This window comes from Solenopsis invicta, chromosome 4 (genome assembly GCF_016802725.1).
Source record: "Solenopsis invicta isolate M01_SB chromosome 4, UNIL_Sinv_3.0, whole genome shotgun sequence".
Lineage (NCBI taxonomy): Eukaryota > Metazoa > Arthropoda > Insecta > Hymenoptera > Formicidae > Solenopsis > Solenopsis invicta.
Window position 1 is genome coordinate 24,772,024 of NC_052667.1, and position 18,944 is coordinate 24,790,967.

General features: G+C 40.2%; 1 protein-coding gene across 17 annotated transcripts in view; it reads left to right on the forward strand.

Moving 5' to 3' along the window:
* Nucleotides 1–18,944, forward strand: part of LOC105196571 (plasma membrane calcium-transporting ATPase 3) — a 109,595-nt gene that overhangs the window by 78,931 nt on the left and 11,720 nt on the right. For 8 of the 17 annotated variants that reach the window (XM_039448837.1, XM_039448839.1, XM_039448840.1 and 5 more), the window contains one exon: nt 35–547. The exons of 3 other annotated variants lie outside the window; for them this stretch is intronic. In XM_039448837.1, coding sequence (XP_039304771.1) covers nt 35–547 — 513 coding nt within the window. Of the gene's footprint in view, nt 1–34; nt 7,255–8,869; nt 10,119–10,484; nt 10,554–18,944 lie in introns of those variants that run through there. 6 more of the 17 variants (XR_003269010.2, XR_003269013.2, XM_026137553.2 and 3 more) reach the window with 4 other exon arrangements.

An 18,944-nucleotide genomic window follows, 5' to 3' on the forward strand; every position in this document is an offset into this window, starting at 1 on the left:
CTTCCTGATAGAACGTCCTTCCCTGTTTTTGCAGCTTCGAGTAATCAGAGCGTTCAAGTCGACTCTGGAAGATCTGGAGGAGCGTCGCTCTGTCCATAGTTTACACAGCTTACACAGTATGCGCAGTTCACGCAGCCACACCGGGCCCCGACCACTCTCTGACTTCACATACATTGACGAAGACCCGACAAACACCATCACCACCACAGCGCAGAGCGCCGCCTACTACTACAAGTCCTCTAATAGGAGTGCCGAGCCGCTGATGAGTCAGGATTACGAGACAAACTACAGAGGATCCTCCAGGATGCAACAGTCCCTCAACAGCCCTGCCTCGCCGTTGTTGCTGAGCGTGACCGGGCCGGGCAACGCGTACAATCATCATTACACCATCACCGACAATAGATCCTCCCCTAGTAATCCCCTTATTCAGCCGCTGAGTCCCAACCACATGGCGCCGATGAGCAGCAATAGAGACAATTCCCTTCTGAGTTCCAACAGTTTGGTCCTACCGGAGCTGAGCAAGCTCGTGCACGAGACCAGCATCTAAAAGACTACTTCTTTCTTCTTTGTGTATCGTCTCATTCCATCCTCTTTCATCCCTCTTTTTTTTCACCGCCATCGATTCGCGACCCAGTGCTTTATCACTTATCTTCATCTGTTCACTGTTTCTTACTTCTATCTGTCCGTCCCTCGATTCATTATTTCGTTTCTCTTCCGTCATTCTTCTTCCTCTACTATGTAGAGGGATTTGTACATATTCTGCCTCTATAATCTCTCACCCTCGTATGCTTCGCGAGATTTCGCCCGATCCCGCGCGATCTCGTCTCATTCGATCCGTAAAGCGAGGGAAGTAGTATATTATCGTCTACGTAAACGATATGTACATACTCTCGTTTCACGCGTTCCCTCTTCTTCTTTACTTTTAAGATACGTCATCATCCGTCTCTATTTCCGCCATCTCTTTATTCCGAGAGCGTACTTACCGAACGATCTTTTTACTCGTTTCGGTCGCCGAGTTCTCTGTCCCCCTTGAATCTTTCTCTTTCTTCTGTTGCTCCCTCTCTCTCTCTTTCTCTCTCTTTTCTCTCTTTGTCTCTCCAACGAAAAACTTTATTATTCGCTCAACGGGGATGGCGGACCTGATCTGATCTCAAAGGAGTCGAAACGCGCCGATTTGGAGGATATGCCTACACACACGAAAAAAACGCGACATTCGCAAATCGTGAATTCTTGCTGAAATCGAATGCTGTACTTAAGGCGAACGGAACGCGATCGGCGAGGAAAAAAAATAACGAAGAAATGGTTGCCAAAAACGAAAAGAGATCCCGCTCCGCCGGATATCGCGAAGATTTGCGAATGGCACGTTCTCGTGCATGGGCTGTACACATCAAATGGTATACAGGGGTCCCGCTTTCTACCGCTTCTTTCCCGTACCCCGACTCTGTGTTCACCAGGTGAAAGTACTATTTTCGCATTTCTATAAAGTAACGTTCGTTGAATAACGAGTATATGGGCTGCGACGCGACTGTGTACGGGCTGTAAAAAGAAAGCAAAATTGGAATCTAACTGTGAGGGGTTTCTGTTACCAGTAGCGCTCGCGAAATAATACTCTCAAATACCATAAATAATTAACGCTAATTAATCAGTTACTAAATGGCAATGAACTACAGTTTTTCATTACGTCGTGGTTTGGATGGCGGATTTTTTTCATAGCAGATAGTAGATTCTTAAGTATAGTATTAAGTAAAAAAATATTTTCAAACTGCCACAAGATATTAACAGAATGTTCTTTCTTTGGGGGTTAAGTTTTTCTAGGTAATGATTTTGTATCGTCGAATAAACCGGCAATGAACAGCAACTTGTCGCAGCCCGAGTAAAGTCTGATATTAAATATAAACGAAACAAATCGATTATCTTGGAAGAATGACGATTGTATGACGATGTTCGTACATGAAAATAGTATTTTATCCATGTACTTGACAAATGTAGACGGCGCTTAAGTGCTTGTCCGCTTATCAACCGACCTCGTACAACCATTTACTTATTTATCTACCTATCTACCTATCTTACTACTGACTAATAATTGGTGAAATGACTAACAGTTAACACTACTTAAGACTTTGTGTGTTAATCTTTTTTACAATAGAAAAATTCTAGAAAATAAAAAAAATGATATCTCATCTTTTTTGTGACATAAGACTATTTTTTGTTGAATAGTATTAAACATTTATTAAAAAATTAATCATAAAACATTATTAAAATATTATTTGAAAGTTTCATTATATTGTTTCCAGATATATTTAAAATAAAATAATACTTTTTAAATGGAAAACTTGTATAAAGAGTATATCTAGCATTCGAAGAATCGATCGGCACGAAGTATTTCTTCTTTCTCGAAAAATCTTTTCACTTGAGCATTCACCAATTTGATGATCAGTAGTGATCACCCGTCATTCGTTTGCTTGCCTGTTTGGGATTGAATGTGTATGTGTCTGTTCGTTCGATGACTGCGCGACTGCGTAACCGACTACGATCCGATGGGTCATCGAGGACGACAATGACGCCACCGACGACAAACTACCTCGACAAAAATAAATCTCCTCACGAACTAACACTTTCTAACTGCCTTTTGCGAATGCAACTAACAAAGAAAGAAAAAACTATATATCTTCCGCCCCCGCCCGGGAGAATAAAGGACGCGCGTTTCGGCGCCACTCTCGAGCGACATTGTGATCGCTCGATCGCGATCGACAATCGTAAGGTATCCGAGAAGGTGTCCATTTACCACAGAATCCTCTCGCGTATACGTCGGGAACCGCGTATACGCGACTCGACGCTGAATGTACTTACATCTTCACCATCACGCCTCGATCTCTTCTATCTTCACTTCACCGTCTTCACTCTCATGAGTGGGCTTGAATCCACGTGTCGCTAGTCCTCGAGCAAAAAGTTGAAAATAATTAGATCAAGAAAGCTGAAACCGAAACTGAGTGCAAGAAAATCTTGAGTCTTTTTCGTATAAATTTCTATTAAAAAATCAATTTTACTCGTAATTAATTTGTATAAAATCCATTCTGTTTTTCTTAAACTTACAAATTATTAACTTAGAAATTTCTAATTGTTTACTAACTTCAAAATTTCTCAAACTTAGAAATGCATTAACTTTTAATATCTTGAATCATTCTTAAATCTATAGTTTCTAAATATGCCATTGAAAAGATTCTAAAAAGTAACTACTATTTCAGTAACTACTATTTCGAATTTTTATTTTTATCAAAGAAAATGGTTTTTTTTTGTAATGTCTAATTGCGTGGTCTAAATAGATCGCTTCATGGTACATCTGGTCCCGCTTCAAGTCCTCTCTTCTCGGCGTGTCTCCCTTATTTTAATGACCTTCGAGCATTCATTCATCTCCCTCTGTTACTGTCTCTTTCTCTTTTTCTCTCGTCTGTGCCTCTTCTTGTCTGTCTCGAAGAATTTCGCCTGGATGATGTCCTGGCGGATAGGGCCCAATCTCTTTCTTTTTTTCTTTCTGTCCTTTCCTCTTTCTCTCGACTGCTCGAGACGAATCGCGGGGGCTCAGAGCGTTGGGAATCGTCGTCCGACAGAAAATCCCGTCCCCACTTTCTCGTTCGAGTGAAAAAAAAAAAGAAGAAATAAGAGAAATAAAAATAAGAGAAAAAGAGTTGTCTAGCTAATACGATGAGGAAGGAAATTAATGGTGTGACCGCGAACTATATATATATAGATATACATAGGACGGTTCGTTACCATTGTTCTTCTTTGCCGAGCGACAGCGTCGAGTGTGATCGAGCGGCGAATGAATATACACACGCGACGACAACGTACGACGATGTCGTTACGGACGGAGAGACGGAGGAGCATTCTCGCTCTCGATATTGTAATGTAAGTTATTTAATTTTACTCAAGCCGTCGCGCGCGCTCCGCTTTTTATTTATGAATCTTGTAACTTAAAGTCGAGGGTGCCCCCGTGCTGCGAGCGCGCCTTCTCTACGCGGGAAGAACGATTTTGGTCAAGTATCTAAAAAGGTTTAGCTAAATACAGATCTGAAAATAATTTTGTCTGACTGTCGAGATAACTATGAAGGATGGTTTAAGCGTGATGGAGGGGTGAGGGGTAATGAGGGGCAAAATATTTTGACATTACGACAACCACAGCTTGAGCGTTCTAATTATTTTGATAATTTAACAAAATTTTCAGATCTACAGACAGTAAAAATTTTTATGTACTTGAGCAAAAGCATTTCCCTTCCGTGTAACAAATGCGTCGAAATTCGCCGTCGATCGGCATTCCAGGGAATCGCCACCGCGCGTGAGTTCTCGTGGTTCCGGGATAATGAAGACCGACGCACAATCCCGATAGTCTAGTGAATTCCGACGCTATTTATTTTGTTCTTTCGATTCACTGCGTACGACGGCGACGCGCGACGCGAGATGTATTTTCCGCCCTCGTAGCGCCGGAAAAATTGGACCCGACGGAATCTACGTCGGTTTCGATCTCCGCTGCTCCTCCACGTTCCATTTTCCCGCGAGGAGGGAATCGCCCTTTGTTCAGAATGAGGAAACGTACTTAAATCGTCGGATCTCGTTATCTACGTTGCTTTATTTATCCCTCCCCCGTTGTTGCCGCTCCTTCTTCGGTTTTCTCCGTCTCTTTGACCGTTCCCGGAGGCGTCGAAGGACGGTAAAAATTTGATTTCTACAAGTGTAATTTATATTTTAATGTATGATAAGACAAATTGACACTAGGATAATTGTAACTACGCAAGAGATTTTTCCAACGAAGGTGATGTCATTAAATTTTAATATTCATTAAAAAAAAAATTGTTCGTTTCAACGTTGGAAATTGTGTCGCGATTATCCCATTGTCACTGTTATCCCTATCTTCCCTTCTCCGACCCCTCTATTCAGCCTCTTGTTCGAGGATCGACGAGATACGCGAGCTTCGATCGCCGGAAGACGGAACGTGGGATTGCCGAGAATTCCCCCGCCCCCTTCCCTTTTTTTCCCACGTCCCCCTTTTCCCTTTACTTTTTGTAACTTAATTCGTAACAAATCGAAAACATTTTCTTCGACTGATCGTCGTTGACTTTACATGTGTCTGCTACTGCCAGCGCGTTAACTCGTCAAGAGAAATAAAAATGAAGATACAAAAGATATACAAACACGAGCACTAGAAGGAGCTGTGAAAAAAAAAAAAAACTTAGTCGTTAGGTCTTCTCCTGGTTGCGACCGACGTCTCGGCTACGACGTAAGGGCCCCCCGCTGAGCAGACATCGAATGGGTCGTGTTTGAACGGGCCGATGTGACAATCATCATCCTTCGCGATGAAATTGAAAGTTTAAGAGCTACGCACCGTATAGTACAATTAACATAAGCTACAGTGACACGATCGAGCCGAGGCAAAATGGTTATTCAGAAGTGATCGGGAAAGCTGGACGTGATTATCGATCTTCGAGGGGTCGGTGTATCGTCTCGTGATTCAAACACGAAAATTGTTCGGTAATGGAATCGCTCTTGACAAATCGACCGCGCGTGATCTTCGTGGGTGAAGCAAAATTAAATCTCCTCGACGTGGAATGTATGTGGACCGAGTATTCGTACGATGTTCGGCTTCGTTCGAGTCGTTAAAAATTTGCGAAGGATTGGAAAGACGTTGCTTTCGGTAACAGGATTGGGGAGACGCGTTGTTTTCTCAGACGCATCGGCGGGCGGTCCTTATGACGTGGGTGCATAAATCGAATCTTGGTGCATGCCACTCCACAATTACTTCAGTAGGCATCGAGTTAGAGTCCCGTTCGCTCTTGCAGTCGCGTAACGTCCGTATTACGTTTCTCGCACTACAATTTGTCGCGCGTATTCCAATCCTACATCAATTTATCCGACGAACTTCGCGATCTCCTGGAGGAAGTTTCAAAATCTTTTGAAACTTCAGCTTTCACTTTTTTTTTATCCGAACTTCCAATCGAGTAAAAAACAAGACTATAAAAAGAAATTTGCAACAGTTTTTTTTTTTCCTGAAAGAAATGACGAAAAGTCACTCGCGACAAACGTGATACGGGCCTCACGAGGACCGAACGCGCCGCAAAGCGACGCGATCTGTGTGTTCGAATAAATCCGCCGGTCCTCCGGCGAGATCTCGCGAATCCCGGATACAATGTCCGGCTTTCCTTCGGCCGGTGCGATAACGAAAGAATCTCATTCACAAATTGGCGTCGCTTCGCGCGCGAAGTGCGCGTAATCCGTACATGTTACGTGTCACGGTACGCGCGCGCTTGTAAAACATATATATACATATAGATATATACACATATAGTAGGTCCGCACAGGCTGTGGGTCCGTGTGTCGAATATCGCGATTTGTAGCAAACGAGAGAAGACATTCTGGTTTTTAATATCGACGCATCATTATATTAGTCTGTTACCGAAGAACTCTAAAAGCAGATATATATATATATATATATATATATATATATATATAATATATTATAAATATGTATAGTTGAATATCAATTTAACGATATGCATAGGGAATATATATATATATATATATTATTATTATTACTATTATTAATTATTATTATTGTTATATAAAATAAAGTTTAAGACAACGTTAATCAAATAACAAGTCCGATAGAAGGAGACCAGCGGAGAGGGTGGTATCTGCGGATTTATCTTGTACACCCGTGTTGACTTTCTCCCTCATTCCCCCCTTTTTCTCCCTCCCCCCTTTCTCGTATTACTGTCGTTTACCACCCCCTCCGCTTCTAAAAGCAGGCGAAGTACGTCGAACTGCATCTTCGATAAATCGTACGAGTCGCTTTTAGCCTCTCCTGCGCGATGTTGATTAAAAGAGTTAAAAGAAGCAAGGGAAGTAAGAAGAAGGAGGATAAGATACGAACACGGTGATTTTTGTTTTTTGTTTTTTTGAGAAGTGCGAATCGGTAGAAAACGGAAGAGAAGGGAAAGAGAATAAAACGTGTGTGTGTGCGAGATAGGGGACCGCAGGCCACTGGTCCCGCGAAGACTTTTTCTCTCTCGACTCATAACTTACTTATTCACGAAAACAAGAAAGCTGCACAATGATCGATGATGGTCAATAAAGCGATACTAAATCTTTTCCACGCTTGGCTTGTTGCTGAATCAATCTCTCTCTTTCTCTCTGTCTCTATCTTTTTCTGTCTCTCATATGACCCACAAACTGATTATCGAATCACGTTTCACCTTTCTCCTCTTTCTTTCCCCCCTCGTTACTCTCGCGATTCGATCCTCCCCTTTGTCCGATCGTCAGGACGTCTTCGTCTCGACGATTCATTTGTAACGTCCCCGGACGACGCATGCTCTTTTTTCCGATCGACCGCTTTCGACGTTCAGCCCAGCTGGAAAATATATAGCTATAGATTGAAAAAAGTATCGCGATCGATTTAAAATCGAATCTCCGATACGATGGCCAGTGGATCGTCTTCAAAATAGGATACACGGTTTGATTAATTTTCTCGACGATGCGTATCGCTTCGCGAATATAAGAGTCTCTTCGTGCAACGATGGAGATATTAATCTATGTATCGCTGATCCTTAATGATCTTAATGATGTGAAACAAATACAACAGAACGTCGCGATCCACGTCGAGCCTTCGATCGATCGACTAATGGCGATCTCTATTACTCTACATCTCCAACAATACTCTGCTAATTCTCTTTTTCTCTTTTTCTCTCAATCTACACCACACTATAACTACTATACTTATATACGCACATGATCTTCTCGATGATGCCTCTCATTGACGTATTTAATGCACAATGACGAGTAACGACAGAGATGTGTATTTTTTTTCATTATCATGTAACTTCCTATGTCTTCGTTGCTTCCTATTGTAGTCTAAGACGTCCAGTGAAATGCAATGTCTTCGGGTCGCAATTTTTTGAACTGCCGTCGCGTTCATTTTTTATTATCTTCTCTAATTTCTGAATACGACAAAGAGAAAGGAAACAGACAACAATTTTGGAGATTTTTAAACAATAACTTTTCATAGTATGAATAATTTTGACGATTTCTTTGGAAACAAATTACATTTATATTCACATAAATTATCATATTTATATACGAATTAGTACACGTAGACTGTTTGCGAAGAGCGGATCAAAATGATTTCACTTGCGCATTGCATTTTAACAAACGTCAATCGTTGCGGTTCCTGTCGCCTGATCGCCTTCGATCGAATATTCAGCGAATAAATTACCGATCTCGTCTTCTACTCTGAACGACCACGCAACAACTAACTTTGTGCACAACTTTTCTTCGTAATTCCATCTGCTCACGGACTTATACCGACTCTCTGTTATATCTCTCTACGCTTGTCTGTCTGTACATTGATTCACTTTGGCACGGCACTCTCGCTCATACTTTATCCCTTATCACCGAGGCCGAATTGCACCGACAAACATTAAAAAAATTAATTCCGAGTCGACAAATTTCTCTCTCTATTTCCGTCCAGATTACAGTTTTATCCATAGCGCGTAGTTTAGGTGAAAAGAGGTGAATGAGAGATAGTGATTGGATCGATCAGGATTTATGCGGTAACATTCTGACATTTGTCTCTCATTTTTGTTACTTAAAAGACAATTAATCGCGTGCGATTACAGTGGCACGCAAAATAAAATGTGATCTCTTTTTAAATAGATAAATTGTCTACAAATTTGTTGGCATTTTTATTATTTTTTAAGAATTTTTTTGTTAAAATTAAGAAGATTGAATTAACAATCATTTTGCTCAAGTCAATTCATTAGTTGTTAAACACATACCACTAATATCATAAGCGAAATACAGAATATGACAATGGGATTCTTAGGGAACGATATTGGTGCAATCGGTTCCAACTACTCTGCTTCCGCACGAACGGATTCGACACGCGGTCCGACTTGTAGAAAGAAGAAAGAATAGGCCACTCAACATAATTGAACTGTGATACTCAACGCAATCTAATTTACGTCATGTGGAAATTTAAAATTGCGAATCGCGTGAATTTTAACGGAGAAGCCCTTTAGAAATTCCGGGGATGTCTCACTGACGACGCGTTTCCGAGCGAGGAGAATCCTAACACCGGTGAGAAGACGCGACACCACAGTCAATCAGATCCGACTACTCTCACAAGCCACACTGATTACTTGCGCAAACATCAGCATTTCAATGAGACAAACCGACGAGAATGTGTCACCCTTAACCCTCAAGCTCGCGTTGAAACTCCGCGTGAGAAACAGACGGAGCAAGGACTTTGCGTTGATCCTTAATTGGTACGATGGAAGATATTGGCGCGGGAAAAAAAAAAGAGAATCGGTAGTGAAAGATTAGAGCGTAAGATTTTATGTTTTCGTGGTAAAGAGAAAGAAGAGAATTTTGATAGACGTAAATATCAAAACTTCCAACTTTCAACAAGTAACATAAATAAGTTTCAATATTTATTCGTAAGATTTATTCGTCAGTATTTATTTGTCAGTATTTATTCGTCAGTATTCGTAATTAGTTGTGAATATTATGTACGAAATATTTATTTTAGACACATATATAGTTGTAGGTGCTTTGTAACTATATTTTGTAACATAACATTTGTTAGAAGGTACCTGGACTGAATAAGGCCCCACTTGATTTATTTTATTTTTTAAAACTCTATTAAACGGAGTTTAAAAATATTCTATTCAACAATTGTATTTAATAATTTAAGTCTATTTAATTAATAAAAGATTTCATTTTTAAAAACTCTATTTAGTGGAGTTTAAAAAAATAAAATAAATTAAGTGAGCCTTACTCAGCCCAGGTACCTTGTTATAAAAAAGCTATAAAAAAAAGCTATAAAAAGAACGTATAGAAAATGTACAAAATGTAATTTAATGTTATATTCGATTCTGAAAGAATACTTAAAAACCGTCTGATAAAATCTATTCCATTGTACCAGTTAAGATAATACCTCAACAATATTAAAATAATTTACAAATGTATGTATTTATTTAAATAGAAAATTATGAGATTTCGCAAAGGGTTTCTGAAGTTTCTACAGCTATTCGATAATAAATTGGTGTATTCCAAAAGAAGAAGAAAAAAAAGGTTATTGACACGCGTGCAATATTGACGTAAGAATTAATAATTCGTAAGAAAGAGAGAGAGAGAGAGAGAGAGAACCAAAATATTTAAATCATCTTATTATATGTATATATATATATATATATATATATATATATTCTGATATCCTCGAGAGAATTTAATTCTTACGCGACAATATTGCAGCTGACAATTAATCAGCCGATTCAACTCGTGTTTCGAGCTTGGAAAACGCGCGTCCGCGTCCGCAAAAGAATGAAGCGCGATCGAAAGAAGCGAATGTGTTGTCGCTTGAGGGTTGAAGTAGTGGTTACGCGCGATCCGATCGTTCCACCCTGTTGTAACCATTATGTTATCCTTTACTCTTGAAGGTGATAGGTGGCGAGTTGCAGGAACGTTTGATACCGGTACCCTACAGCAAGAGTTCGACAGACCAAGCTGTAAGCGCTCCTCTCTCTTGCTCTATCTTTTCTTTCTCTTTCTCTATCTCTTTCTTTCTTTCTCTCTTATTTCTGTCTCGAGCTCTTCCTTTTCGCTCTCTGTGTCACTCGCCCGTTTGCTCGCTCGCAGCTGTCTTTTGACCCTTACGCTTTTACACGCTTCTTATTCTATCGATCGTCTCTCTCCCTCCTCTCCTCTTCCTTCTCACCTCACGATTCGTCCTACCTACTTCTTGTCTTCTGTCTCTCCTCCACCCTCCCCCCCCCCTCTCTCCCTCTCTCGTGTAAAATATACATTCCGAGAGCGGGGCATGTTGATAATTTGTAAGATCTATTTTGTACCTAAAGGTGAATCTTGGAAATTGCAAATTTGCCCCGTTCCAAGTCCCCGAGACCCCCCTTCATCTCTCGCTCCTCTCCAGATCTCTTCTTCTTCTCTCTTCTTTCCCTCTGTCGTGATCTTTCTGTTTATCTATCTACGTATACTTCCCGCTTTCTACTTTATACTTATTCTACAATAGGATAATATTACGGCTTGTACTACTGGACCGGGCAGCCTTTCCTGCCCTCGACGCCAGTACGAAGGAAAGGTACATGTCTGTGTTAATCCTTGACGTCCCCAAGCTTGTTCGATATATTTAAAGCGCGGCAAGGATTAGCGATTTCTGAGCCTACTCTCTGCGCCACTGTTGCTTGTAGGGGCTTTCGTTGGCATATGGCATATATTAATGTCTTTTTTTTTCTTTTTTATTTATTTTTCACTTAGAGAGCTACCGCCGCCGTAAAGACGCCGCTCCAGTTGGCGAGATTCTTCACGCGGGGAATCTCGCAGGGAATACTTTTTATCCGGCAAAACAGACTAAGCTGAACGAAGGCGATGAGCGAAGAATAGCGTTACTCCGCATTTTACGCTAATAATAAGACGCTAGAATGCTTTTCGCCGAATCAAGTCAGCCCTCTGGTGGTACAAGTCCGTCGCTTCCTACTCTGTTGTTCTAACTTCCCCTGTTCATACACCTCCCCACCCCTCTTCTCCCGCCCCCATCCCTGCAACACTCGGTGTCCTATGTTATTGTGACTTTACATCGTGTACTCGTCGTGTGTCTGTATCTCATCTACACTCTCTTCTGCTTTCGTCCCAACCCTCTCCCAGTTCTCACGGATCGTTCGTCAGGGATCGAAACTGGTAGTATCGCTTGAGTGATATCGGTTCTCGGTGCTGTGACGCGTACACGGATGCGGAATCGACCTTTTTATTTTTTTCCCTTCCTGTTCGTTGCGCGAGAGTCGAGAATCGCTCGGTTTCGGTCCCTGCTCGCGGAATTTCACCCGTCCGTATTTTGCGCAATTGTTCTCCACGACCCTTCTCTCCCCACTCGCTTCCTCCGCTGCATCACATCCGGTTCCCTGAAAAGAGAAATCGCTGCGTCGAGTGAAAGCCGACGAGTGGCGTTCGCGGACCTGCTAGAAAGGCCGAGTTGATTTTAGTGTGTCATGCATTTAGGATGACTTTTAGCGTTAGGTCTTCTTGCGTGCCGATCACGCCGAATGCGAATTCCACGCCGGAGTACGGTCACACGTTTACCGTTTGCATGAGAGAGACGCGATGCCAGAGCGCGATGCGAACCTCATGCGCGAAACTTTGGCGCTGTTTATATTATATATATATATATAAAAAAAAAGAAAGAAGAAATGCGTGTGACGTTTGCTTTTACCCTGACTGTGTTGCTTAACGTATCGCTGCAGTTTAAGTGTGTAGCTGTGTGTGCAGATTGTACATACGCCGGCGTATATAGTGTCGTTGCATTGTGGCTGCATCGCGGCTGCGATCCTTTATTTGCGATCGCGACGATGCCCGTGACTGAGAACCTTGCACGTTGCTTTCGTTGTCGTATTTTGCGTCGCGAGCGACGATATCAGTTCGTTGCGCGATACGCTTTGTCGAATCCGCTACTAACTCCCTTACCACAATCGATCCCTGTCGAACGCAAGACTTTGAGCGAAGCGAATTGAATCCTAATCGAACGCAGCTGTCTGTGCTTGCTTACACGCAGTTTATACATTGCATCTCTCACGTTATTTTTCTGCAACATGTGTCCTAGCGGAAACATGTGTTTTTGTAATCGGAAGTTAAGACCGGCCTCCTCGTTTCACTGAATTCATACTTCGATGCAGCAGAGACACGCAATTGCATTCGTTTACGAATCGCGAATTATTTCTTTGCGATTAGCATCGGAAGATGAAGTCGTCGAAGCGTGTCGGTCTTAATTTTTGATTTTAACTTAATCTAGTTCTTTCGACTTAATCTAGCAAGAAGATTCTCGATCAAATTCTACATCGCCATATCGATCGTGACACGATCTGAGAAAGCCAGAGTCACTAAAAGGACCGCTGACTAAGGGCCACTTTGACCAATTTCGATTAACTTTAATTGGCGATTAACTCAATCAGAAGAATGACCCACATGGAAAGTAAAACGGTTATTATTAGAACAAGACGGAAAATTCTTTTCTCTCTTTAATTTACACGAAAAGAACGGTTTTGCTAAAGTAACTAAAAATTTAGCTGAATACAGATCTGAAAATAATTTTGTTAGACTATTGAAGTAATTATGTCAGACTCTCAAACCAATTGCTTGAATGTCAAATTTTTTTGCAGTGTTGCTCACTATGCTTAAACATTCATTATAATTATTTTGATGATCTAATAAAATTATTTTCAGATCCAGCTAAACGTTTAGATTACATTTGATCGATAATAATTAACCTATTTTATAATTTGAACATACATGAAATTATTAATTTTTTTATTACTTAATATACGAGCTGTTGGCAACACTACTGATAAAATTAATCGTCGATTAAAGCTAATTGAAATTGGCCGAAGTAGCTGTAAAGATCTGTTTCTTGTAGCTGAACTTGATTAAATTTCTTCAGTTCGGTTATTTATGTATTTAAGGTAAATACGCGAACTGAAGAAGTTTAAGCAGATTGAAAAAATTTAATAAAGTTAACTTTCTTTCAGTATAGTGCACATTTTCTTAGTGTACTTAAAGTGAAATAAATGTACGTTTGAAACTTGGCGAAACAAGAAAGAACGTTCCAGTGCAGTCCATTGCAGCAACAAAAAACAGACCTACACGGAAACAAAGTTTTTTTTTGCTGAAGTGTTTAAAAATTTAGTTGGACGCGGCTTTAAAAATAATTTTTGTTAAATCATCAAAATAATTATGCTCAGACTGGTTGCCAGAATGTCAAAACTTTGCAACAGTCTTCGTCACGCTTGATCTTTATAATTTTTCTGATGATTCAACAAAGTTATTTTCAGATCTGTATTCAGCTAAATTTTTAGACAATTCAGCAAAACTATTCTTTCCGTGTAAAGCTGAGAGATCTTCGTAAATGGTCGGCTGTCAAAATTAAAAGAGACCTGATTAATCGATAAGCATGACTGACAATGAATTATAGTTGGCGAGTAGATTTGATCGCAATAAGGTCCTCCAGCGACGAGAGATCGAACATCCTAAGCATTTCTTTCTTTTCTTTTTCACCGGAGTGTCTTCTTTCCACGTACATTCTCATTATTTTTCCCTTTTACGGTATGTTATTTCTCCTCTACCTCAGAAAATCCTTCAGACACTCGACGAAGATCGATGGAACGTACACGTTTGTCATTATGCTGCCGATCAATCGACTTTCCAGTAACGCCACGCTCTATATAAGATCTAAATTCTTATCTCTCGAAATACAGGAGAGATACGGAGGAAAAGGAAAATTTTTCCGATCAAGGTGACAAAGTCATCACGATTTGCTTATTCTACGTCGTCGCAGCAAGTGAAAATGTCATGTATGTTCGACGAGCGGAATTGTAAACGATCTCCGCTAGTTGGAGCAATTGATATTCGCGAGTCATTGAGCCGACAATACGACGTATTTTGCCGGATATACGAGTCAACCCGAGAAGAATTGAATTTTGAACGGAAGATACCACAGTTAAAATTTCACCCTCTCCGGAAAACGCCACTCTCTACTCTCCATTTCCGTCTTCTCTCTCTCTCTCTCTCTCTCTCTGTCTCTCCCTTTTGTTCTCTCTCTTTCTCGCTCTTAATTCTTCCATTTCTCTCTCTTTCCATTCTCTCTTTACCGCCCGTCCTGGAAACCTGTCCACCTGTCCACCTGTGATACTCGAAACGATCACGTCACCTTTTTCCGTTGAGAGAGTCGTCGTCCGTTGCGATACGTATAACCGGCAGTGCGCATTACTTGGCGTAGCGTGCATGTTGTTCCGAGCCAGACGCAAAAGCAAAAGAGAGCAGATACGCATTTAGCACGTGGGCGGAGGCACGCGCGCGCGTGCCGAGGGCCCGGGGCCCAGGGCCCGGCGGGGGTCCGAGGTGTACTCTTCGGGGGTCTGTAGCTGGGCCACCGTCGCCGTCGCCGCCGCTGCCGTCGTCACCGCTGCCACCGCGTAATGCCTCGTGACGATTAACAGCCTTCGCATCGCGTAAGTATCCTCTTCTGAATGTTGTGTGTCGGCGATACCTAACAGCGTGCCCGTTAAATCGGGCGAGAGACACGTAAATGCGTGCCACCACCAGCGAGACCGTCGAGCCGGGGGGAAGGGGGTAGGGGGGGGGCGCAAGAAAGAACGAACAGAAGAAAGGAAGCGAAGGGTAAGCGAGGGAGTCCTTTTTTTTATAGGGCCCCCTTGAAAAAAAGAATTGACAAAGTGTTTCAATAAACTACCCAGCAAACACCTTGTTACAGTGTTATACAAATGTTATATAGTTGTAATTTCTCACTCATCTATGTAACTGTTATATAACATTCCTCAACATACTCATTAAATAACAGTTACGTTGTTGAGTGGGAAATTACAACATTTATATAACTTGATATGTGCCGAGTGATTGCTATGCCTAACAGCACAAGATACATGAATATTCTAGAATATCGTACGAATATTCGTACAATATCGTAATATCGCGTGTGTGTATATACATACATATTCGTGCGATATCATGATAGTCGTGCAATATCATGTGCTGTTAGGGATACTAGTAACTGATGATATTTCATCAGTTACTGATATAGTAATCAGTTTATTGGGATATTTTCTTAAGGCCCCGCCCTCGCTCCGCCGTTGAGCCCGCTATTGCGAGGCGGCTCTTTCGGGAGAATCGTGCCCGAAACGGCAGTCGAGCCCACTCTAACGAAAAACACGTTTGCCGGGCACGCGAATGCATGCAAGCCGATCGCAGCCTCGATCCTGTGCACCACTTTTTTTTCTTTCGTTTTCTTTTTTTCTTTTGGATTTTCTTTGGTACTGTACCTTAACGAGCTGCCGTTAACGTAAGCTGCTCTTACTTGCTGTGATGCTCGATATTTTCCTCGCGCTGCTTGCCGTGGTTGACATGGTTTCTTTCTGCTGTGATGATTCTGCCTGATCTGCTGTGTATATACTCTGTCTTTTTCTTTCTCACGTACACGTATACGAAAACGTCAACGAAGAACCGCCATACAGAGTGCATCCTGTTTCTTTCTGGCGTCACGGCTGTTGCTACGGATGACGTATGTTGCCAGATTTAGTTGTTGTCGGGGACGCGTATTTCGTTTTTCTCACGTGATCCTCGAGATAGGAAATGACCGCCGCGGGATGGACCGTCGGGATGAACGGTGAGTCGTGCAACCCCTCGATACGCTTGCGAGTAGAGAGTGACTCGGATTCCCGAAGAGAAGACGGGGAATTATCTTGTCGGATAACTGATACGAGTCCTCGACAGAGAGACGAGACACGGTTCCATCAGAGTCTGGCAGCATTCCGCCGCGTCGCTTAGGACACACATCCGATTCTTTAATCGGACGCGTCATCTTAGAGTGGCGAGGTCTCGACTAAATCGCGACGTCACCGCCGAAAATAAATGTGCATACTTGTACATATACGATATAGGGTGGAGCTAAGAGGTAAGACCAGAAGCTTTTATTCGATCCTCTGCGTTTTCGCATCATTCGCTCGTCGGCGTGTCACCGCTAAAAAGTTTTTGCGTCCTAAGCCGTCCTAACGCGACGTATTTGTCTGACCAGCCACGAGCGCTTTCCACTGTCGCGGTGAAGAATCGTCCGCGCGCCGGTCGCAGTAGAAAAATCCACGCTACGGTCGGCCGCGTACAATAGAAAGTCCTTGAAGTGGCCGACAGTAGAAAACTGTCGCGACTATCAGCCGCGCCGTAGTAAAAAGGAATTACAAATGCCGATGTACAAGAGTTAACACAGGATAGTCGTGTGTGCATCCAGAAAAATATCAGTTCTATTGCTATAAGGAAAAGCGTTTACTCAATCTACTTTCTTTTCCGTAAGTAATGATTGTCTTTAACAAAGAATATTTTCTTGATAATTGTTTTAAAATACACTCATCGCAAATAGAAAAATTTATTCATATAAAATAATAAACAGTAAGAATAATAAAAAAATGAATTTGTTTTAACTAATATTATTAATTGAAATAATAAATTAGGATTTCGAATATTATGGAATTTAAATATTGGAATGTTATATAAAAAAAACTAATTAATTATAATAAATGAAATAAATATCCACTATTATCTATTTTTTTTAAATACAAAATTATAATATAATTACAACTTTCACGTTATATAAAATTTTATGATAAAGTTTAATACATTCTAGTGAACGCATAACTCTATCAACTGGATGAACTTATGATAGACTTGCAAATATGTATATTAATTTATGAAATATTTGAAATAACTAATATTTACTTAATTTAAATATATATTTTTCTGTGTGTACACAGAAGAAGTTTACTTTAAGTAAATGTTTCTTGTGTCAAGCAAAGGGTAAGTGTATTTTAAGAATGTACTGTTAAGAAAATATTCTTTGCAAAGATAAGTGTTACTTAAAAAAAAGGCAACTAAAACTTGAGTAATCGCTTTTCCTCGCAGGAGAATTTTTCTGTATGTTTACACAAATTTATTTTGGCGAAAGAAATAACCAAGATAAATGTTTCAACTCTGGTTTTCGGCCATCATCAAGAAGGGTAGCGAAAAAGTGAAGCATCAAGTTCTTATAAATAATTCAGAATATAGAGGGTCAAGGAGTTCAGTGTTGTTGTGTTAAATTTAAAAACCTTGTTTTGGTTTGTGTATGTGGATCACTTCAAAGATTAATCTGTTTTTTTTGAGCTATTTGATATTCGTTATTTGGTACAGGGGTAAATATACTTATATTTTGTATTCGACAATCGTGCTCTCACAAAATAGTCGCTTTGCGGTGTAGATATCTTCAGAGTTGGGTGAGTTAATACTTTTTTTTAATTAAAATGAGTTAAAGCTAATGTTAATTTACATTAAATGTTGCATGAACGATAAAATAACTCAGTTATTAAGATTATATTAAGACTAAATTAACTTAAGCTAAATTAAAAGTTAATTTTAAGAAATATTATTTATATTAAATTTTAGAATGTCGTAATTTTTTAAAATTAAATTATTCTATTTATATAGAAATAATAATTACAATCTTTGACGAAGCACAACATCTCTACTGAATGCGACAGTTTTTGTACATTCCATAAACTTATTCAATATTAATGTATATCTTTCTTGATACTGAAGATGGCTCAAAACAAAGATTGGAACGTTTATCTTTTGATATAATAAATTAGTGTACATACATACAGTATTCTGTGTTAACTCCTATTGGTATTTATAATTTCGTGATTTTTGGTGTTTAAAATCTTATTTATTCTTGTAAAAAGTTCTTACAACAAGATGATGACACAATGGAGAAAGCTGCAAAATTTTAACAAGGCAATTGATTATTGACTATTCGAATGTAATAAAAACCTCAATGTTACATTCGTGAGAAGACACAAATTTTTTTTCAATTATGTCATCGAAGATTTAGCTCGTTGAGATTAACAAGTTGACTGCCACAGTGGTGACTCGCGCTATACGCTTGTAAAATAAAACGTTAAATGCTGTAAATAATGTAAATAACAGTGTAAAATAATTAATGATGTAAAGTAAAAGTGTGCTATTCAACAATTAATAATTTTTATTTTTATTAAATATATTACGCAATGTTTTATTATGCTTATGAAAATTATAAATGGTAAGATGTATAAAATTCGCCTGGCAATATATTAAGCTGTTTTTTTCTACTTTCAAATTAAATTATTGATAAATTATTGCACAAGAGAAATGATTGGATCTCTCGATTCAAGGACTTTCAGGCTTCACTGACGCGAATCGCGATTTCCTACCGCTTTCTTTGGAAAAAGTGAACATAACGTGCTTACCCATACCTCTGTGTCGCGTTGCTTAATTAAGTGGAAGTCCAGTCTATTCTCGTTTGTTCTTCTTTCCTCTTG